Raw genomic sequence first — 22,033 nt, 5'->3', positions numbered from 1 at the left:
CATTGGTTTGAGCTGGAAAGTCAGGAGGACTCCAAGTGGGGAGGAGGGTTCCATGTCATAGGTAGGTAAGAGACAGTTGCATTCTCTGATGAGCCTTTCCAAAGGAGGAAATAAGACTTGCATTTATCTTAGTGAGCAGAAGGGTGACTTTGAATAGAATGGGAGGCCCATTTGCCCTAAGCAGTTCCCAGTTTGACTTTTCCCTTTAGCTTAGTGATTTTGGAGTCCCAAGATTTTCCATTCACAGATATAAAAGAGAAAGGTACACCTGAGTAAATATCTACTCAACAAGGAAGCAGGATACATGTTCTCTTTGCTTCCCCTGTTTCCTTGATAGCCATGCGCGCTTATGTTTATATTCCTCATTGTTTGATGAAGCTAATCATCAAAATAAGAACTAGGAAAGACTCTAGAACTCCACAGGAAAGCAATTATACAGCCTTTATGACATGCGAATTTATTCACTCTGCAAAAAAAAAGTAATTACTTTCTGTAGTGTCTCCCATGTATCTCCCAAAAGGCACACGTCTGGGTGCATGTAAAAATTAACACGAAAGCCTATACAAAAAGGAATTCTTAAGAGTTAACAGCTAGAGAACAGAGGTGCCAGTCTTTGCCCAGGCTTATCCCTCCGCACCCTCCCCCAAAACAAATGGCGGACAGAAGAAAAAAAACATAGTAGTTACTACAACTATTACTCTACGGAAATATTAGGGGTAGTGAAAACAAACTTCTGACACTGAACTTTACTGAGCCCTGCATCCTGCCCACGACCCCCTCAGCCACCCACCTAGCTGCGCACCACCCACCTAACCGCGGCGGCCCCACCAGCCGGGAAGAATCCCCAGCGCCGCGACAGCACCAAGGCACTTCGGCGCGCCTCCGCACCTCGGGCGGCGCAAACGTTTGGTGTGTCTGCGTCTGGGGCGGAGCCTCTTGTCCCTCTGCGCGGCCCGTTCCGCCTTTCTTTTCCTCCCACCGCCTGTCGGCTGACGTGTCTGCAGTTCCTCCGCGTCTACTGCGAGTCAGGCCGTGATGGCGGACGCCTGGGAAGAGATTAGGCGGTTGGCGGCCGACTTCCAGCGGGCGCAGTTCGCCGAGGCCACGCAGAGGTGCCTGACCCTCCCTCTCTTTTGTGGAGCCCAAATTAGGCCGTGGGCTGACACGCCTGTATCTGGGACTTTAGACCCGCGGCCCTGCATCCCGGATCTTCTCACTGCTTGTCACCATTCCCTCCTCCTCCCTCCGCCCCGAGCCTGGATCGCAGTTCTAAGTCCAACGCTCGGCGAGCAAGTCCGCAGCCTAGGACGCCCTGGAGCCCCCCAGCCTCAGCGAGACGCTGGCGCGCCCCGCCCCACCATGGACGGGGCAGGTGATTTCGAGCTGCCTTTATTGAGAGTTCCTCTGACCCTCCCTCACCCACCAGCCATCAAATCACTGTGACATCTTGGCTGTTATACACTTCCTGATCTAGAATGAGCTCCAAAGAAGAGGCTAATTCCTCCCCTCCCCGCCCCGCCCCGCCCCCCGACCCCAGTACAGTAGTTGGCAAATAGTATGTTGACCCTTAAAACTTTTTGCCTTTTTATCTCTCGTAACAGACCTAGGGCTAGACCCATGACCCCATCTGTCATTCAGGTCACTGACATTTTCTACCAGCCCACTAACCTTTGGAGGATGTGTCCAGAGCAGCCTAACTCTGCTTTTTTAAAATAACGCTAATAGAAGCCTTTCTATTCTTTGACCACTTCCTACCTGCGATGTTTTATTTTGAGCCGGAAGACAGCAATCGCCTTATGCTGTATTTTCTACCACTGATAGCAAACTCGTAACTGCATGGGTAACTTAACAGTAGCAGTTATGATTTCATTAGGCCACATCCCCTGCCTGCTTGTAGACCATGTGTGTAAGTGAGGCAATTATGCACTTAATTTAAAAGAAAATTCTGATTAAACTGGAAATTAAAGTAGGGCATTCTTTTTGTTTTTTCTTTTTTCTTTTTTCCTACCTCAGCAAATGTCTTCAATTTTCTATTCAGATTTGAAGATTGGAAGCAGGCCTGTAAGAGACAACAGACTTGAAATTTGTGATAGGATGATGTGTACCAATTAAATAAATGATTTAAGCATATGTAAACCTACTTACTCTGAAAGTTTTTTTTTTAACATTGAATCAGTTAGTAAAAAACATAGATTTTGTGATGTAGAAATTAGTGACTACACAAACTTTTTAAAAGCCTGTGTTAGTTTTGAGCACCAGTGTATCAAGTGGACTTTTGAAACTTAACTGTTTTTCTTTCCCTCAGGTTGTCCGAGCGAAACTGCATTGAGATTGTTAATAAGTTGATTGCTCAGAAACAGCTAGAAGTAGTTCATACACTCGATGGAAAGGAATATATTACTCCAGCCCAAATTAGTAAGGAAATGAGAGATGAGCTACATCTCCGAGGTGGTAGGTAATTCTTTAGTGGTTTTTTTTTTCTTGAATTTTTGGAAGGGGCAAAACAAAAACCTGTAAACATGTCATTGCATACTAAATTATAGATTATAAGATATCCTTTTCAATTGTTGATAATCAGGCTTAATATTTTGGGGGTTCATGTAAACATGGTCATATAATTTAAATGAACTCAAATGTTATCACTTAACAAAATAGTTTATCATTTTGAGTTATGTGTACTATATGTGAATTGTTTCTTTTTACAATTCCTTAATTTATTACATGACTCAGGAAAGGGTATTCAGCTGCCTGTTATCAGGTGGTAATTGTGAAGGGGGACAGTATCTTACAGGATTATAGGTTTTTGAAAATCAAGGCTGTATTTCTTTTTAAGGCTTACTTATACTTACAAATTAGATAACTCAATCCAGTGTGGTACTACACCAATCATATTGTATGAAATACTATTAAAAGCACACACAAAGTTAGTTTCCTTTGTCTTCTTAAAATTTGAACAGAGTACCAGGCATATTTGAATACTATTTGATTAAAATAGAATTAACTATGAAAGCATCTCTTCATATTATCAGAGGGTAACATTGGTCTTTGTTTTTTGTTTTTTTTTTTATCAATTTTCTTTCACAGTCCCTTTAAAATATGAGTTATAATTTGAAATTCTTAACAGATATTCTTATGCTGATATGTAGAAACCTAACGTTTAGTATCAAATAATTGAAAAACGTTCATCTTAATTTAGCTGTCAATATCTCTTTGATCACAGTAGATAAATTCTGAGTTGTGAAGAGAAATGAATATATCCATAGATATAGCCAATTTGTGTGCCAGTTGGTGCTCATAATTGGCCTGATGTTATTTAAAAAAAAAAAAAATTTTGGAAAGTAAATTATTGCTTGTGGCTTCGGCCATGAAGACTTACTCAGCCATCAGCTAATGGTGTGTGTTTGAAGACATTAATTATTCTGGCTTTCTGTTCTATGCAGAAGGACTTTGACCAGAACTTAAATGTTAGAATTTATAGCTTTGGGTTGGTGTGTACTCATATGTCATTTAAAATAAATGGATGTCTTTTCTTCAAAGGTCGAGTAAACATTGTTGATCTACAACAGGTAAGTTTTAAATTTATAAAATTTTTGCTTTAATTTCTCAATTTTTTGATACTGTGAATTTGTTCAAGTATTCACTAATGCTGGTATCATATTTTGTATAGTGTTTGTAAAGAAATAGTTATGTAAGTCTCACTGATACACTGAATTGATTTAATAAGTTCTGATACATTGAAATGATTTAATAAATTTTGATTTATTGAAATTATTTAATAAGTTGGCCTTATTAAAGAGTTGGCCAACTCTTCCCCAGTTGGCTTTCTTATTATTAATTTTTTACCAAATGAAGTCATAGTTATCATCTTATGTAAGTTTATGTAATTTTGGGAGAAAAATCACCAGTTTCAGGTTTATATGTTTTTAGTATATGAAACTAATAGAGAAATATTTTTAAAAGCAGAAGCTACTTTCAAAAAATACAAATATATATGTCATTACCAAGGTACACTATAAACAAGAAGCCAGAAAATTTTCTGTAAAATGCTGTCTGTTATATAAATATGTAATTTACTGCTTTATATAAACTTACTAGCAAGTGACAGTGTAATTCTTTAGAACTAAAAATAAATAAGCAATGCACCTCTAATTTTTTATTTGGCCAATGCTTTTTGTATTATTTCAGATTGATTCAAAATTTAAGAATAAGCAATTTCTTTCTTTTTCTTTCTTTTTTTTTTTTTTTTTTTGAGATGGGGGTCTCCCTGTGTTGCCCAGGCTGGTCTCAAACTCTTGAACTGAAGGGATCCTCCCGCCTCATCCTCCCAAAGTGCTGGGATCTAGGCATGAGTCACCATGCCTGGCCAGCAATTTCTTTAAAAATATAGTTCTAAGTGTATATTGTCAAACTTAAGAAACAATGCAAACTTATCACTAATAGAATTTGTGTTTATTTTCCAGGTAATTAATGTGGACCTGATTCATATTGAAAATAGAATTGGTGACATTATTAAATCAGAAAAACATGTTCAGTTAGTGTTGGGACAACTGATAGATGAGTAAGTATAATAAAGTACAAATTTAGGAGCACTTCGTTGATTTTCTTTCTTTTTTTTTTAATAGTGTTTAAATTTAGGCCAATTATGGCCAGTTAGACATTTCATTTAGAACTCTTACAGTGCTAATTTTCATGGTAAGGTTTATTTCACTTTAAGAGTAAGTGCTTAAGCCACATGTGGTGGCATGTACCTGTAATCCCAGCTACTCAGAAGGCGGAGGCTGGAGGATTACTTGACCAGGAATTTGAGACCAGCCTACGTAACAGCAAAGATCATGTCTCAAATTAAAAAAAAAAAAAAAAAAAATTAGTGTTATTGTATGGAATACTTAGAAATAATATAGACTTCTATGTTTTTCTTAAGAAGAAAATGTAAAACATAACTTTTACATTCTTTCCCATGTAATCTTAACTCTGAAAGCAAATTTGTTCCAAAAATGTTAATGGAAATCGAATACAAATCTCCACTTAAAAAAATCCCAGCATGCCAACCTGGCAACATGGCAAAACCCCATTTCACTAATTAAGTTTACTAATTAAAAAATTAGCCAGATGTGATGACTCGCACCTATAGTCCCAGCTACTCAGGAGGCCGAGGTAGGAGGATTGCTTGAGCCCAGGAGGTCAAGGCCGCTGTAAGCCATAATCATGCCATAGCACTCCAACCTGGGTGACAGAGTGAGACCTTGATGCCAAAAAAAAAAGAAAAAAAATTTATTGTTTGATTAACCTTACATTTAGCTACACTAATGAGAAAAAAATATTTTTTAAAATATGAGTGATGAGTGGTGTTCATGTACACACACATTTCATTACTTTTGGGGCATACTTCATTTCAACGGAAATTAAACATAAAACGAGTCAACAGAAAAAAATTCCTAATTCTTTTTTCTATTCTTTTCTTTTTTTCACTATTAGGAATTACTTGGATCGGTTGGCAGAAGAGGTAAATGATAAATTGCAAGAAAGTGGTCAGGTCACCATATCAGAACTGTGTAAAACCTATGATCTTCCTGGAAACTTTCTGACACAGGTATGTATTTTTTTTCCTAATAATACAATATATCTTTTTACCAAAGGATTTTAAACAAAGACTTTGAATGGAAGGGGAAAAAAACGAGACTTCCTTACCATCAGTTGATTTATTGCGGGTGTCTGACTTGATATATGTTGTAGCAGTATATTTGTGGGGTGCTTCTTGTACATTAATGGTTCTGAGGAGACACTTTAAAAATGATTGTAATCTTCCTGAACCGAGAGACATCCTAAAACTAATTTATAGACTAAGCTCTAGGGCTGCTTTGATGCAATTAGCAATTGTATAATAAGTGCATGGATTTATTTAATGCTTTTGATACCAGCTATATAGAAACTGTAACCAGACAATTAAATTTCTGATTGCCCAGTTAAATTTCAAGAAATAATTGATAGAGATAATAATTTATAGGGGGTACTACTGGCATCTTGTGAGTAAAGGTTAGGGATGCTGCTAAACATCCTACAATGTACAGGACATCCCCCCAACAAAGAGTTTTTTTGTTCCAAATGTCAGTAGTGCCAACATCTTTTGATTTCACCATTTATCCTCTTCTAAACTGTCAGAATGATGGGAAGAAGAACCAAGGAATCTGACATTCTCTTAACTTTAGGTATTTGTGTCAGTACTCAAATATCTTATGTGTAATAACAATGCTGCCTGAAAACATAGGCTATTTTCTTGTTTACTTTTCTGTTTTTTTTGTTTGTTTTTTTAGAATCATAGAAATTCATTTGGTAGAGCGGAAAGGACATAAGCTTTTGAGATTTTTAAAAGACCTTGATTTGAATACTGTCTGTACCACTTCTTATTTGACATTAGGAAAATCATTTCATCTCTTTTATGCTTCACATTACGTATCTGTAAAACAGGAAATACTGTCTTTTTTTTATAGGCTTCATTGAAATCTAGTGAAATATCTAACACAATGGAGAAACTAAATAATGCTAGTCCTGTTTTATATTTACTGAAACAAGGGAAAATCCAAATCTCTCTTTAGGTATCTATCACTTTGAGAAATTCTAACTTGCAAAATTTGCCAAACCATAATTGCATGAGATTAATTTATAATACAAGCAGATTTACTTGCTCATATTAAGAAAATGAGCTTCCCTAACTCCATTTAAAATACCATTTATAGTATAGATCTGTTTTATATAGTATTTCAGGAGCTGAAGTTCTATTTTACATGAGCAAACATACGTTAATCACAGGACAAAAAATGTATTTTTAAAATACTTCTTTAAAGTATCCAGCTCAAATCCAAATGATTTCTTATAAAACTGTTTCTGAATACATTTTAGTAACGTATCTAGTTTTTAATATTTTTCAGTTCCATTCTGAATATAGCAGTATTCTAAAAGCTCATTAAGTTGTTTGAAAAACATTTTTCTATATCATAAAAATTTGAACTGAGCTGACTTGAGTAGATTTAACTTAGAATGTGAAATATGTCCAAACTTATTTCTGATGTACCTGATGCCAGTCGTAGTATAGCTGTGGAGAAAATTCTGCTGAACTTGAAAGAAGGTTACCAAGAAATCAGATCATCTGCCATAGATCTTCTGGACAGGCATAAATTTGCATTAGAGAGAATAACTTTTGAGGTCTTACATTTCCCTATGCTGCAGAATCTGGAATAACACTTATACTTCTGTTAGTATTAGAAGCTCCAGAAAGGGTCTTCTCCAAGACCCATTTGTATGTCTTGGCTCTCTGTATATTGGAGGCTGCCCATATCTAGAAACCATCATATCAAATCATCATCATATTGATAGTCATTTTTATTTTATATTAGAAATAGCCATCATTAACAAGAGCTAATACGACAGCTCAACCTTTTAACATGTAAGCAAGCAATTTGACTCATTTCTTGGCTCTGCTATGAGATAGTGAACTTTTCTAGATACTGAATCTTTAGTTGATATATCTTATAATTTATGCTTGTTGAAATTTCTCGGTCACATGATTGATACATCAGCATGCAGCATGACTTGAGTATAACTATGCAAATGCATATGTGTAATTATTTTCTTTTAAATTAATAAAAATTTACATCTTTACCCACAGGCACTAACTCAGCGACTTGGTAGAATTATCAGTGGACATATTGATCTTGATAATAGAGGAGTAATTTTTACAGAAGCTTTTGTAGCTCGACATAAAGCACGTATCCGTGGACTATTCAGTGCCATTACCCGGTAAGTATATTTTAAAGAATATATATTTTCACATTTCTTTGATCATAGTTTGCATTTTTTTCCCAGCAGCTGAATCTTTTTCTTTGTTTTAATAAAGTCTCATTTAGGACCCCAGTTTATTAAACAGATTAAAGGGCAGTTTTTGTAAAATAGAAATTGAGATTCCAGAGTTCTAGAATGCAGCCTTTCTCTCCAGTCCGCATCTCCTTCCTCTCCCTACCTTCACCACCCTTGTGACCCCATATACACTTCGGCAGAATGCAGTTTAAAAACTGCTGCCCAGATCAGTATATAAGTGTCACCCTTGAATCATGGAAAGAACATGCAATTTAAAGTCAGAAGAATTTGGTTCATAGCTTTATCACAGAATAGGCACATGACCTTGAGCAGATAAGTCAGTCACCTAACTTCTTTGGGCATCATATGGGGCTAGAGAATTTTATAACATTTTTTACTTTATAGCATTCTATAATTGTAATGAATAACAATGTTACTTTCAAAGTTACTGACTTTTCTAAAATAAAAATTTCTGAAATATTTGAATCTGTGTAACAGACTCCAGCATAGAATTCAGAAAATCTATATTCTTAATTATCTCCTCTGTCCTGTGTCATCAACTTCATCTCAGTGGCTATATGCCCTACCAGCATTTAAGTATGTCCAAAAGTCTCCCATTTTAAAACAAATCTCTCTGAACCCCTTTATTCTATATCATCTATCATGCTGTTTGTTCCCTCCCTTAAAGTGAACCTTCTGGATAGTTGAAATCTACATTCAGTGTCTCAGTTACCTTCTGTCACTTCTTAACCCACCTATCTAGCTTCTACTACATATATAGCACTCATGTCTCAATATCTGTAAGTCTAATGGATACTTTCTGTTTATTTGGCTTTACAGCAGCATTTAAGTCCAGTTACAACTTCCTTCTTGAAATATTCTCTTTTTTTTAAACATAACACTTTAAATTTCTTCTTATCTCTTTTGGCTGCATCTTCTAAGTTACCTTCTCTAGCTCTTTCTTTCACAATCCTTTAAAGTGTTGTTTCACGCCATCTTTTCTTCCCAGTTCTGTGCTGTCATCTTAGGTGATTTCACATGGCAGCCACAGTGATTTCTCTTTTTGTCATTCAACCAATCAACAAGCATTTGTTGAGCACCTAATGCATGTAAGGCACTAGGGTACAAAAGGGAGAAGGTTAGAAGGAGAGGTTGTATTCTAATGAAATGATTTCCTCCCTCCCTTCCTCTGTGCAGGAGAACTATTTTTTCTGACCAGTTTGAGAGGGAGTTGCTGACATGATGTTCTGTCACCACAGATACTACAATCTGTATTTCCTATGGAAAGGGGCATCATCCTATATAGCTATAATATAGTCATCAAAAACAGCAAACTAACATTGATTGATTACTACCATCTAGTCCTTGGATCCCCTTTATATTTTACTCATTATTGTAATAGTGTTCTTTGTAGAAAAAGGATCCAATTCAGGATCACAGATTGCATTTAATTGATATGAGTCCTTAGTCACTTTCAATCTGGAATACTTACTTGATTTTTCCTTGACATTCATGACCTTGACACTTTTGAAGATCACAGGCCGATTATTTTATAGAATGTTCATTGTTGTTTGTCTGCTATTTATTGGATTATAATCTGCTATCATTATTTACATGTTCATACTGGCCCTGATGTAGCTAGTGGTAGCGCCTGCAGGTTGGCTTTTTACATGCCCCCATCATTCTTGAAACTTTCTTTTCTTTCTGGCTTAAGATGTTCCAGGCTTAGTTCACACTTTCCCTGTCCCAAGCCTCCAATCAGCCATTTCTCCAGAGATCTCTGCTTTCTTTTAGTAGAGTATGGGATTTAGAAACCAAGATCCAGATACTACATTACTTACCACTATTGGGTTCTCACTGCTCCCAGGCCCTCTCAGAGTAGACAAGCTAGCACAGGGCCCCCAGTCCCCAGGCTGCCAACCAGTACCAGTCTGTAGCCTATTAGGAACCAGGCTGTGCAACAGGCGAGAGTGGGCAAGCCAGCATTACCGCCTGAGCTGCTCTTCCTGTCAGATCAGTGGCGGCATTAGATTCTCATAGAAGCGTGAACCCTATTGTAAAATGTGCGTGCAAGGGATGTTGGGTGCATGCTCCTTATGAGAACCGAATGCCTGATGATCTGAGGTGGAACAGTTTTATCCTGAAACCATCCCCCACAACCTGGGTCCATGCAAAATTTGTCTTCCATGAAACCAGTCCTTGGTGCCAAAAAGGTTGGGGACCACTGAACTAGAAGTTACACATACACATGTACATACACCTCTCTATACATCTGTATTTCTATATCTTTATCTATGTGTATTGGAAACTGTGAGTTTGTGCTGATACTTCCAATTCTAGTCCAATACTGTAAGTTTCATTTCATTCTAGTTTCCTTATTTTCCATGTTTGTAGCTTTCTTCACTGACTAGGAAAAATCTAACTCCTATTATCCTTAATGTATTTAGTTACTTGATTAATTCCCCTTATGTGACTGGTTTCCCATTGCTACTGCAGCTCCCTTTCTCATGTGGGTGTTCTCTTTACTCCATGTAGGCTCTGACAGCCTGCACCAGATCACCCTCCTAACACAAGAAATGGATGGTTGTTTCTGGGGAGAGAAACTGGGTAGCTGGGTGATAGGAATGGAGAGCGATTCTTCAGTTTTATAACTTTTTTGTACCCTGTTCATTACGTTGTCAAAAACTAAAAACTAGAAATATTTTTGTTCCTGTTTATAAAAATTTACCTTTTTTCTTTGACTAATTATTGTGGTGATGGTAATTTTCATCAAAATCAGCTGTTTTTCTCATTCATAGTAGTCCTGAGTTTCACTATATGGAGGTACCATCAAATAATGAGAGGAAAATAAGTTTTGAGCCTCAAAAGATGTTGCTAGGTTGTGTGGCTTCTAGATAGTACCATTTAAGGCACCATATCTTCATATTTGTCTCTTAAAAATAAGGAACCATCCCACTTCTCTAGTCTAACTTCAGAGGAGACACCTGCATCTCAGACTTTTAAAAAGTTTATATTTCTTGTTTTTATGGATATTTCTTGTTATTATGGATAGCCAGAGGGAAGCACAGGAAGCAGTTAGTGAGAAGAACGATATATGTAGGTATACTAAATACGTTGTATTCCAAATTGAAATAAAAACTCAGCTAGAGTTTCATCATACAAAAAAGCTAGAAATTTTGCACAACTCAATTCATTGTTTATTGAACACCCACAATAAGTTAGGTACCTAGACATTTTAAGATGAAGTCCTTCAAGGAGCTTTCTACATTTTTGTAAGGATGTGTTTGGGTTGAAGGGAACAAAAGATAAAAAAACATGAGAGGTTGTAATAATTATAAGGTAAACAGAGGAGAGCAAAATTCACAGAGGACCTAGACTTTGTTGGTTTGGAGGTTTGCTGTGGTTTGGATGTGGTTTGTACCCACTAAACCTTATGTTGCAGTTTGATCACCAATGTGGCAGAATTGGGAGGTAGGGCCTAGTAAGTGTTTGGGTCACAGGAGTGGATCTCTCATGAATAGATTAATGCCCTCCCACCAGGTGAGTGAATTCTTGTTCTCAGGGGAATGCATTAGTTCTCTAGAGAGTATATTGTTTAAAGGAGTATGGCTTCCTTGGTTTTTCCCCTTTGTTTTCTCTTTCACTATGTAAATTGGAACAGCTTGAAACCCTCAAAAAATGTAGCTGCTCAATCTTGAACTTTCTAGCCACCAGAATCATGAGCCAAATAAACCTTTTCTCTTTGTAAATTACCCAGCCTCAAGGCTTTTGTTATAGCAATACTAAACTGACTAAAGCCCCTGCCGTGCTTCCAGATACTATAGCTAAATATTTTGAGTAAAACAATTTAATAAAAAGCAAATTGATCCTAAGAATTGGGTAAAAATAATAATTTACTCAAAAACACAGTTTTAAATAGTTAATTCATTTTCATACAACTGTTTCTGCTTTCATAAGTTTGAAGTAGAAAATATTTACATTATCCTAAATCATCAACAATGGAGGATTGAAATGTTAGAATTACTTAAGTCGTTTTGTTATATGCATTAAAAATGAAAACGGATCAACCTTAACTAGAAAGAACAGGCATACTGGCTTAAAATGAATAGAAAAAAAAATTGTAATCAGAATAAAAAGTCTAGATTATTTTCTTGTATCCTTTACTTTAAAAAAAAAAAACTATAGGTATTATAAATGAGATACAGTCATAGGGGTCCACCCCAAAGAAATGAAAGCATTCATCCATACAAAGTCAAAAACATAAATGTTCATAGGAGCATTATCCACAATAGCCACAAACTGGAAATAGTTCACCCGTCTGTCAGCTGATGAGTATATAAACAAAATGTGGTATATTCATACAAGGGAATGCTGTTCATCAATAAGAAGGAATGAACTACTGATGTATGCTTCATCATGGATGAATCTCAAAAACACAGAAAGGAGAGCACATATTAATTCCATTTATGTTAATGGCTAGAAAGGCAAATTTATAGAGGCAGAAAACAGATAATTGTCTAGATTTAGTAGTGGCAGCAGGAATTAACTGCAGATAGCTATCAGATAACTTTTTGGCTGATGAAAACATTATAAACTGGATTGTAGCGATGGTTGCACAACTCTGTAAATGTGTTAAGATCATTGAATTGTACATTTACTGTGGGGTAGATTTCATGTAATTTAAATTATACCTTATTGCAATAAAACTGGTTAACAAAAGAAATGCATAGTCAGTGCAGAAAATAGAAAATACTCAAAAGCAAAAAAAAAAAAAAAAAATTTAAAATGGATCCCTCTCAGTCAGTCACCCTAATCTAGCCTCATATCATTCCAAACATTTTCAGTGCACATGTGATCTCATTTTTCTTCGAAAATAGAACCATATGACATCCACTTGAATATTCCCAAGTAAGGAACGAGCCTCCCAGACAGAAAAAACATTGAAGAAAAACCTAAAGACTAAGGCAAATAGTTACGTATCATGGAAATCTGAGAATTTAGAGGAATGGGAATGTAAACTGATCCTTGATTGCAAGTACAGGTTGATGTCCCTGATATTTCAGTAACAACATTCCAATTAAGGATTTAAAATTTGGTGTAATTTTTGACTTTATTTTTAATTTTAAGTATTTAAGTATTTTTCTTAAATTCTAATTATCCTATTTTTTAAGTTCGTTAATCTATAACACTATAATGAGTAAGAAGTTTTTTTTTTTTTTTTTAACTTTCCATAAAGACCTACAGCTGTGAATTCTTTGATTTCAAAATATGGATTTCAGGAGCAGCTTCTTTACTGTGAGTTTGGTTTAAATTATATTTACTTAATTAGCTGCTGAATAGGCTATTAATGTAAAACTAACTTTAATGCTTTTTCCTCTTTGTTAATGTAACTAAAATATTTCCTGGTTTAAAAAAGTTTCTGTATCGAGTTTTATATATGTAACTATCTGTGATACTCACCACACATTTAATATTGGTTAGCCCTAGAGCACTATAATGAAAAAAAGTAAGCATTTATAATGAAAATATATGTCTCACACACTCTATTATACATGTACATATAGATATTTAAAATTGTAAGATTAAGAATAGTTTTTACTTTGTTTCTTATGATTTTGCTACATTATCTAATATGAAAGTAAATCGTGTTTCACTAACAATTGTTACCAAGAGTTGATAGCAATAAAAGTACATTCTTATCATTGAAACAACATATTATCTCGAAAATAATCTTTGTTCATTATCTTTGTTGTTTGTGAAGCTCTTGGGAGGTTTTGAGGGTTTTTAATGCTTTGCTGAAATAATTTTTAAAAGCAATGATTTTGTCTTTCAACTCAGATTATCTGTGCAAATGTAAGAACTAAAATGAAAAATGGAAAAGAAATATCAAGTATTGAACCAAAAATTAATTTTCACTGTCTGTTCAGAATATGAACTTAAAAATTTTTGTTTGACTGATTTAAAATTAAACTGAATTTTTTGGAATCTATGTAATTAGGGGTTGGTGTAATTTCATTACAATGTAAAGTTCTTCACATAACAGTGACTTCACAACTTTGGTCAGAATTTAGAATGGATTTACATTGTACAGTCATGAAATTGAGGATTGTATGTTGTAGTCTATTGAGAAATCTGGACTTTTTTGATGTATTCTAATTTACTCAGCATTGCAATTTTAAAATTCATGCACAAACTAATTTTTATTTCTGTTACAGACTAATTTTCATTAGCCTTTCTTTTTGCCAATCATCTTTTGAATGTGCTTGCTGATTCACTTAGAAATAGCTCCCTTCCATCTGCTTTTTCCTTTTTAGAGGATTTTAGTTTCTAAAACAAAATGTTAAATGTTATGGTTTAAATAAAAATATAAATTTGGTATTAATGGCAGCACCTTCCACTTCGTGGTGGTGGTGATGGTAGTGATACTTAGTTAATAATTATTATTGAGTCTTTATTACCTGCCAGCTACCGTTCCAAGCAATTTACTTGAATACAACAATTCTGTAAGATGATACTGTTATTATCCCCATTTCACAGATACGAAAATGGAGAAATAAGGACAGTGACTTGTCTAGTGTTTCATAGCTAGTGGGTGGCAGAGTTGAGGTTTAGACTTAGTCTGATTCCAGAATTGATCCTCTTAACCAAGGCATTATACTGTTCTTTTAGGTGGGGCTGAAATGTCTTACTTCAATGTAAACAGTGGAAATGTAATAACTCTTTAAAATGCTCATAGTTTTATTTCACACTGCTGGTGCTAATATAGTCTAGGTGTCTTGATTTTTTTAATATTAAAAAATGGAACTTGTTAACACTAATAATTGTGTATTACCTGTTCTTCAAGTGTTTTATCATCTGTTTTTAGTGAATCATGAAATAGATAATGGCATGCTATGTTTTTCCCAAAATTACTCAAACTAAAAATTTCAGGTTAATATTAACTAGTTTGAGTTACAAGTTCAACACCTTTAGCTAGTTGCCAAAATGCAAAATTTCCCTGAATTTATAATCTGAATATTGTCATAAATGGCAGGAAAATTTTGTCTAAAATATACTACCTTTATTTTTGCTATTTAAACTTCAGGTTGGTTTTTTAAAGGTTAAGAATAAGTAAATTATGACATAATAAAGTATTTTACTTTTTAAGATTTATACCTGCTCTGATTTATTTGTATTCATGTGGTTTTGTTTTAAGCTGTGCTTGAGGAACTTGTTAATAGCGGACGCTTACGAGGCACTGTGGTTGGTGGGAGACAGGATAAAGCTGTGTTTGTCCCTGACATCTACTCCAGGACACAGAGTACTTGGGTGGATTCCTTTTTCAGGCAGAATGGCTATCTAGGTAACTTTCTTATTTCTTTAAAACTAAAATTTCTTTTTAACACTAAACTCATTCTTCAAAAGTATTATACTAACCCTAGAGTTCTCCTTTGATCTGTGGGTTATATTAAAAATAATAATAAATAAAAATTTTAAAATGGGAACCCTAGAGTCTACATATACTGTCCTGTATGATCAGAAGATTATAATGGTTCCCTTCGAGTATAAAGTAATCACACTGTGAGTTTCTATGGGTCTTGGAACTGAGTTTAGTTCTATAGTTACTGAACAATTATAAGGTAAAAAGGCTAAAAGCTGGTACTAATTGCTGCCAATCTTCCAGTTACATTTATTAAGATGGCACTATAAACTTAAAAGTATTTTTTAATTCATATAAGTAATTATATCTTACATTTTGTGAAGTTGCCCAGTTTTTCAGATATATCATCTTAGAAATATTTTGTTGACTATCAGATTTACAATGGGTATTTTTATTGGTTACCTAATACTTTGGAAACATTGAAATTATTCTAAATTCTGTGTCTGAAGTTCTACTGTCATTTGGATAAATTGGACTGAATTTAGTTATTTAAACAATTAGCATATATATAAGATATATATACATATATATATAGCTTAGTTTAATCAATTTTATAATCCAAGTCAAACTGCATAACAGATTCCTTCCTCAGTAATAAACCTGTATGTCCTTAGTATATAAACAATTTAAACGTATGGTATAAAATACTGGGTTTTTCTTATGTTTTCTTGACTTCCTAAAATGTACTTTTCAGTTTCTTCAATTATAATCATGGATTAGAACTTTATTATAACTAGTTTTCTTAACCATGATTATTTGGGGTGGAGTTAGAGGAGTTAAGAAGGTAGATATCTCTAATAACTTTATTGGCTGTAACTTTTAAGTCTTTATTTTTCACTTTTGTCTTACATGTAATTGACAGTTCTAATCCAACTTTGTGATGTATTTGTAGAATTTGATGCTTTATCCAGACTTGGAATCCCAGATGCTGTAAGCTACATAAAGAAAAGATACAAGACTACACAACTCTTGTTTTTGAAAGCAGCTTGTGTTGGTCAGGGACTTGTGGATCAAGTGGAAGCATCAGTAGAAGAAGCCATCAGCTCTGGAACATGGGTTGATATTGCGGTATGTTTTATCTTTTCCTCACTTTTCTTTAACAATGACAACTGATATTTTACTAATATTTGACCATTTAGAAATTAGGATACATAAAGATGGTCTTGGCTTTGGAGGCAAATTCTAATCATTGTTATAACAAAAATAATCTTTAGGCTTAAAGTCTTTCGGGTGACCTACTACGTGTGGACAGTCAACATCCAGAATTCTATAAATCTCAAAACAAACAAGCAAACAGTATAACATTCCTGTTAATCGTGATAAAGAATTGATGAGACTTCTCACATCTTTTCCAAGCATTTACAGCTGTACTGGCATCAGGCATTGTGTAGCATTTGTTTATTCCTTATCCATTAATCTCTTCTAACGTATTAACACAAGCTGCCTTGGCATTGATAGTGTTTACTTCAGTGTTCAATGTTGACTTGCCTTTCAGTATGCCAAAAAGATAAGTGTAGATAAAGATAAATAAATGAGGCCAATCCATTATTTTCTAGTCGGGCCCAGACCCTCTTTATAAAGCAGAAATTCTTTGTTTTGGATATGAAAGTCCCAAAGATTCCAGATTTAAGTGTTCTTTTATTCATCTAACAAAACTACCTTCTGTGTGCCAGGCACCATTCTATTAATACTTGTTGGGGATATGGTAGCCAGACAAGCTTGCTGTCTTTAGGAGGGATACTTTCATTAGGGAGAGATAGTTAAGGAAAACAGTAAGATAATTTCAGATAGGAGGAAGAGTTATGACAAAATACATTTTGAAGGTTATCAGGATATTCTGGTGGACTGCTTGTGACATCGTGAGAAAGACGAACTATGTGTGCCTTGTAGGTTTTGGTGTTGTTTTGAACAATTGGAGATGTCTGTTAGGCATACAAGTGGGGAAGGTAGGCAATAGGATATATGATTTCAGAGCTCAGAGTGGTGATGAAACCAGAAATATAATTTGGAGGTAATCGGCATAAATATGGTTCCAAAAGCCACTGGACTTAATGAGATCACCTAGAGAGAGCATATATGTATATAGCAAATGGTTTCACTGCATTATATTGCATTTATACTTTATTTTTATTTTGTTTGTAATTCTAGCCTCTGCTGCCCACTTCTTTATCAGTTGAAGATGCTGCCATATTGCTTCAGCAGGTGATGAGGGCATTCAGCAAACAGGCCTCAGCTGTAGTCTTTAGCGACACTGTTGTAGTCAGTGAAAAATTTATAAATGACTGTACAGAACTGTTCCGTGAGCTGATGCACCAGAAGGCTGAAAAGGTATGCCAGATTTCCTTTTATCTGCTAATCTTAATGGTATTTTCAATGTAGAATCATCTGATGTCTTTTGAAAAATGGGATAAGCAAAAGTGAACACTTGGTATCATTTATTATTTCCCTTTAATGTATCATTCCTTTTTATTTTCTCTCCCAGATTTGTTTTTTCTCTTATTCCCATCAAAACATATGACTTAAAAGTTGGTGAACTGACTTTATAAATTAAAATAACATAAATGAAATTACACACTTTTCAGTTAAGTTTCCTGAGGTTGGTCCAACTTTAAAACATCAAAATGCACAAAAAACAGTATCTGTAGATATGTACAAATATACAGTGTATTTGTCAATCAATACACAATATATTAATCTAGCAGAGTCTCAATAGTTTTTCCTATTTGGGGTACACAGACAGGGTAAATTACTGAAGAAAGAAATTTTGTTACCATTTATTAGTTCCTCAGAGCAACTACTGTCAAAGTATTTTGAAATAGAAGTCCTGCCAGGTCTGTGTTAATGACTCTTTAGTTCATGTTTCTAGTTGGCAGCGTCACCTCCTTAAGCCTGCTCTCAAATAGGTAAAATAGGCCTATTTATTTTAAACTGTTAATAAATTTATGAGGGCTTATTAAATATGTAAATTGTTTAGCTGTTCTCCTTCTAAGCTCTTTAATAGTCTAAAAATGAGATAAATTTCTGCATTTAACCTGATAAGCAGCAGAGAAGATTAAAAAGTATACATGTTTGATGTCAGCAAACCTGAATTTAAAATGTGTATTCTCTGTATGACTTTGGACAAATAGAACTCTAGTTTCCTTATCTTTAAAGAAATGATTATGATGCCTACTATGGAAAGAATAAATATAAATAAGGGATATATGTAAAACATCTGTTCCATGTGAACTACCAGTTATTAAATGACTCTTATTTTTATTTGGGATTTTTTACTCAAGTAAAAATTTAACATGGTCATCACTTTTCTTCTTTCCTTGGGCTCCTCCCTCTAACCACAAAAATAAATTCAGAAAAAGGTGATTATCTCGTGTGAACTGTCAACATTTTAAGCATTTTCCTTTAGAAAAACAAAAAGGAAATAATATTGTTTTTATCATAAATGTATACTTCTGTCACTAGAGATTATAGGACCCTATCCCGTCAGAAAGAATCAGTATCCAAACTTGGAAATACTTCATCGTTGTTATAAACTTTTGGAAAGCAGAGATTATTAAGAATGAGTCCAGAGGGGGGAAAAAAAAGATTATATGACTTACTATGCAACTCACATATGGTAATTTGGGTGGAGTAGGGGATGGAGGGTTCATTATCTTTAATAATCTCAAGTATCCAGGTGGCATTGGAATTGAGAGTCTCAAAAAGCAAAGGAGCATGGGGCATCGATTAAGCTGTGGTAAAACCAGCCAGTAACAGTTGGAGAGGATTGCATCTGATTGCCACTGTGTAATCAGTTGTTAAGTGACAGGATAGGATTTCTCATTAGTTAATAATGGGTACAAAAAAAGTCAAGAGCAGCAAGGGAAGAGACCTATTTTGGGCAAGGAGAAACATTTCTCTTAGAGTGACAGCTCTGAAACAAAGCTCTAGAGTTCTTCTAAGCAACAAAACCAAACAAGAATAATCAGTGAGTATATAAACAACTTTTATGCTTTTGGAAATGCTATATGTTTTTCCTACCAAAAAAAAACATGTTTTATTTTAGGAAATGAAAAATAATCCTGTGCATTTAATCACCGAAGAAGATCTGAAACAAATCTCCACTTTAGAAAGCGTTAGTACAAGTAAAAAGGATAAAAAAGATGAGCGAAGAAGGAAAGCAACAGGTAATAAATTGTGAACAAGGAATATTCAAAGATAAGTTTTATATTTGCTGCAGTGAACTTTGCATTTATCACATTTATTATGCCCTTTGAAAGGCCTTTTATTTTATTGATTTACCTTTAAACAGCTAATACCAACCAAATATTTTGCCAATGTGTTAAATTTTATATATTAAAATGGAAATATTGGTGATTATGTTTTCTGTTTTTTTGTGTGTATGTGTGAAAACTTAATTTTGTCATCATGCTTATCTCTTGTTTTTCCCCATCGTTCCAGCCCAGTAGCCCTTTTATTTTTTTTGATTCTCAAACTTGCCAGGGTCATATTCACCTCAAAGCTTTTACACTGTTCTTTTTACCTAGAATGCCCTCTCCCAAACTTTAGTAACTGGTTTATTCTTTCATTCAGATCTCGACTTTAAATGCCACTTCCTTAGGGAGGCCTCCTAACCCTTCTGAGTAGTAGCCACAGTCACTCTCTGCTACCTCATTTTGTCAATTTATTTGCATCACTTTATCACCATGTTGTGTTTTATTGTTTGGGAACTGTGTTGATTTCATTTATTGTTGTACTCTTGCTACATACCCAAAGCACCACTTGATATATTTTAGGTGTCCTATAAACATACTTATTAAATGAAAGAATTTCTCAATGAAATATTTTTATATTTCTTTTTCTAAAGTCACTAGAAATTATTCTAGGTATCACTGGTATGCTTGTAATTTGCGTTGGAAAAGTAACATATATTTCCATAGTTTTTATAGTAGGAATAGTGTTATTAGTGCTTTATCGGAACTGAAGAAATTCAGTATTCAGCATTTTTCATTAATAAATACACTCCTAATTCTTTGAGTTAGTTTATTTCCTCATCCAAAATCTTTTTCTGTAAAACCTTTCAATAGCATTATGAAATTTCTCTATTCTTCCAGGAAAATTAATAAATTACTTAAATAAATCACAATAATATTCGTAGCTATGGATATTTAATCATATTATTTGAAGATACAGTTATAAATTTGCCTTACATCAGTATAACTAGTCTATTTAATATTTTATTTCTTATTAAAAGTTAAGGGTCATTTGTTGTTTTATTTTCAGTGATAATGCTATTGTATTATAATTGTTTAATTACAGTGTGTGGAATCATGTCAATCATGAATGTCCCCCGCCATAGGAAACTTATTGCCAAATGTAAAAAGCATGTTCACTTTAGACTTATGCTTTTGAAAATAGAATTTTTTTTATTTTCAAAGCATGGGAAAATAAATTAATAGAAGTTTAATTCTAGGATATGATGAAATCTAAGGCAAATCTATTTAGAATTTAGAAAAAGATCTTTAGTGATTATTTTATTAAAAAGACTAATCTTTTACTTATTTTATAGTAATATAATATAGTTGTAATATGTTCAATGGTTTAAACCCATTATCAGTATTCCATTTTGTAGAGTAGATATTTTACATGTAAATATCAAAGAGCAGGGAAATGCTGAAGTAGTATTTTTTATTTTTATTTACAGTGTTTGCAATGTTTCATTTTTTTTAAGTCTATAGTCAATAGGTAATGATACTTTTATACTTAACCAATTAATATTCATTGTCAACATTTATGGAGCACGTGTTATGTTTCAAGCATTTCTGTAAAGAATATATACATTAATGACATATGATCCTTACTCTTCAGAAGTTTATAATCTGGTTGAGTGGCAGATGAGTCAGGATGTCTCCTCTAAAAACAGGTAATAATCTTTCAACCAAGAAGGCAAAATAAGAATAATTAAATTTGTCAAGTCTTGTAATAGAAGGTTATTGATGAGGCTGTGGTAACACAGATGAGCAAAGGAGGACACATTTCTTTTGGGGAAGGTAGAAGAGGAAGTGAAGGAATGGATTTTTGTTAAAATATTGAGAGTTACAGGAAAGAGGTGACATTAGAGAAGGAGAAAGAGAATGCATTTAGAGCAGTCAGTCTATCTAAGTGGATTGCTCAAAAGATTTCATATTTTATTATTTTTTATTTATTAGATTTACTAAACTTTTAATAAGGGAACTCCAAATTTAAAAAGAGTCTAAAAGTTTCTTTTACCTTTATTTTTTCTGCTGTAAAGTTAAATACAACAATATAGCATCATTATTTTCTAAAAATGATGATTTAGTTAAGTAATGCTAACTAATGTCATTTTCCCACCAGAGGGCAGTGGAAGCGTGAGAGGAGGAGGTGGGGGCAATGCCAGAGAGTACAAAATTAGAAAAGTCAAGAAGAAAGGAAGAAAAGATGATGACAGTGATGATGAAACTCAATCATCCCACACTGGTAGGTAGCTTTTCTTTACTTTTCCTTGGTGTATGTGTGATATTTTTAACATATTTTCTTAAGAAGTATATAATTAGGTATATATGCTAATACAGGAAGTCCTTGTTTTGCAGTTTCAGTGGCACAAATTTCAGTTACCACACTTTAGTTAAATAATATCAGTCCAGTAACAACACTGTTTATCTTAAATACTAGATACAAAGATACTTTGATACTGAGTATTATATAAAGTACAGATTTCACTGCTAGCTCTTCAGTCCACAAATCAGTACATAAATAACAGATGCA

General features: G+C 34.1%; 1 protein-coding gene and 1 long non-coding RNA gene across 3 annotated transcripts in view; one reads left to right on the top strand and one right to left on the bottom strand.

Moving 5' to 3' along the window:
- Window positions 1–325: 325 nt before the first annotated feature.
- LOC106998046 (uncharacterized) lies at window positions 326–1,447 on the bottom strand. Its single transcript, XR_001444377.3, has 3 exons — window positions 1,424–1,447; window positions 810–1,046; window positions 326–466 (listed from the first exon to the last, which is right to left on the bottom strand). It is a non-coding gene; the product is annotated as an uncharacterized LOC106998046 (long non-coding RNA).
- Window positions 1,001–22,033, top strand: part of UFL1 (UFM1 specific ligase 1) — a 32,042-nt gene continuing 11,009 nt past the window's right edge. Inside the window, exons 1-12 of one of the 2 annotated variants that reach the window (XM_015136951.3) lie at window positions 1,001–1,372; window positions 2,306–2,451; window positions 3,538–3,566; window positions 4,461–4,558; window positions 5,476–5,590; window positions 7,664–7,794; window positions 13,088–13,146; window positions 15,047–15,193; window positions 16,164–16,339; window positions 17,420–17,599; window positions 19,314–19,434; window positions 21,623–21,745. In XM_015136951.3, coding sequence (XP_014992437.1) covers window positions 2,424–2,451; window positions 3,538–3,566; window positions 4,461–4,558; window positions 5,476–5,590; window positions 7,664–7,794; window positions 13,088–13,146; window positions 15,047–15,193; window positions 16,164–16,339; window positions 17,420–17,599; window positions 19,314–19,434; window positions 21,623–21,745 — 1,207 coding nt within the window. In that variant the 5' untranslated portion in view covers window positions 1,001–1,372; window positions 2,306–2,423. 2 annotated transcript variants of the gene reach the window in all.

This window comes from Macaca mulatta, chromosome 4 (genome assembly GCF_049350105.2).
Source record: "Macaca mulatta isolate MMU2019108-1 chromosome 4, T2T-MMU8v2.0, whole genome shotgun sequence".
In the NCBI taxonomy this organism is placed as follows: Eukaryota; Metazoa; Chordata; class Mammalia; order Primates; family Cercopithecidae; genus Macaca; species Macaca mulatta.
This window is presented reverse-complemented; position numbering and strand designations above follow the sequence as displayed.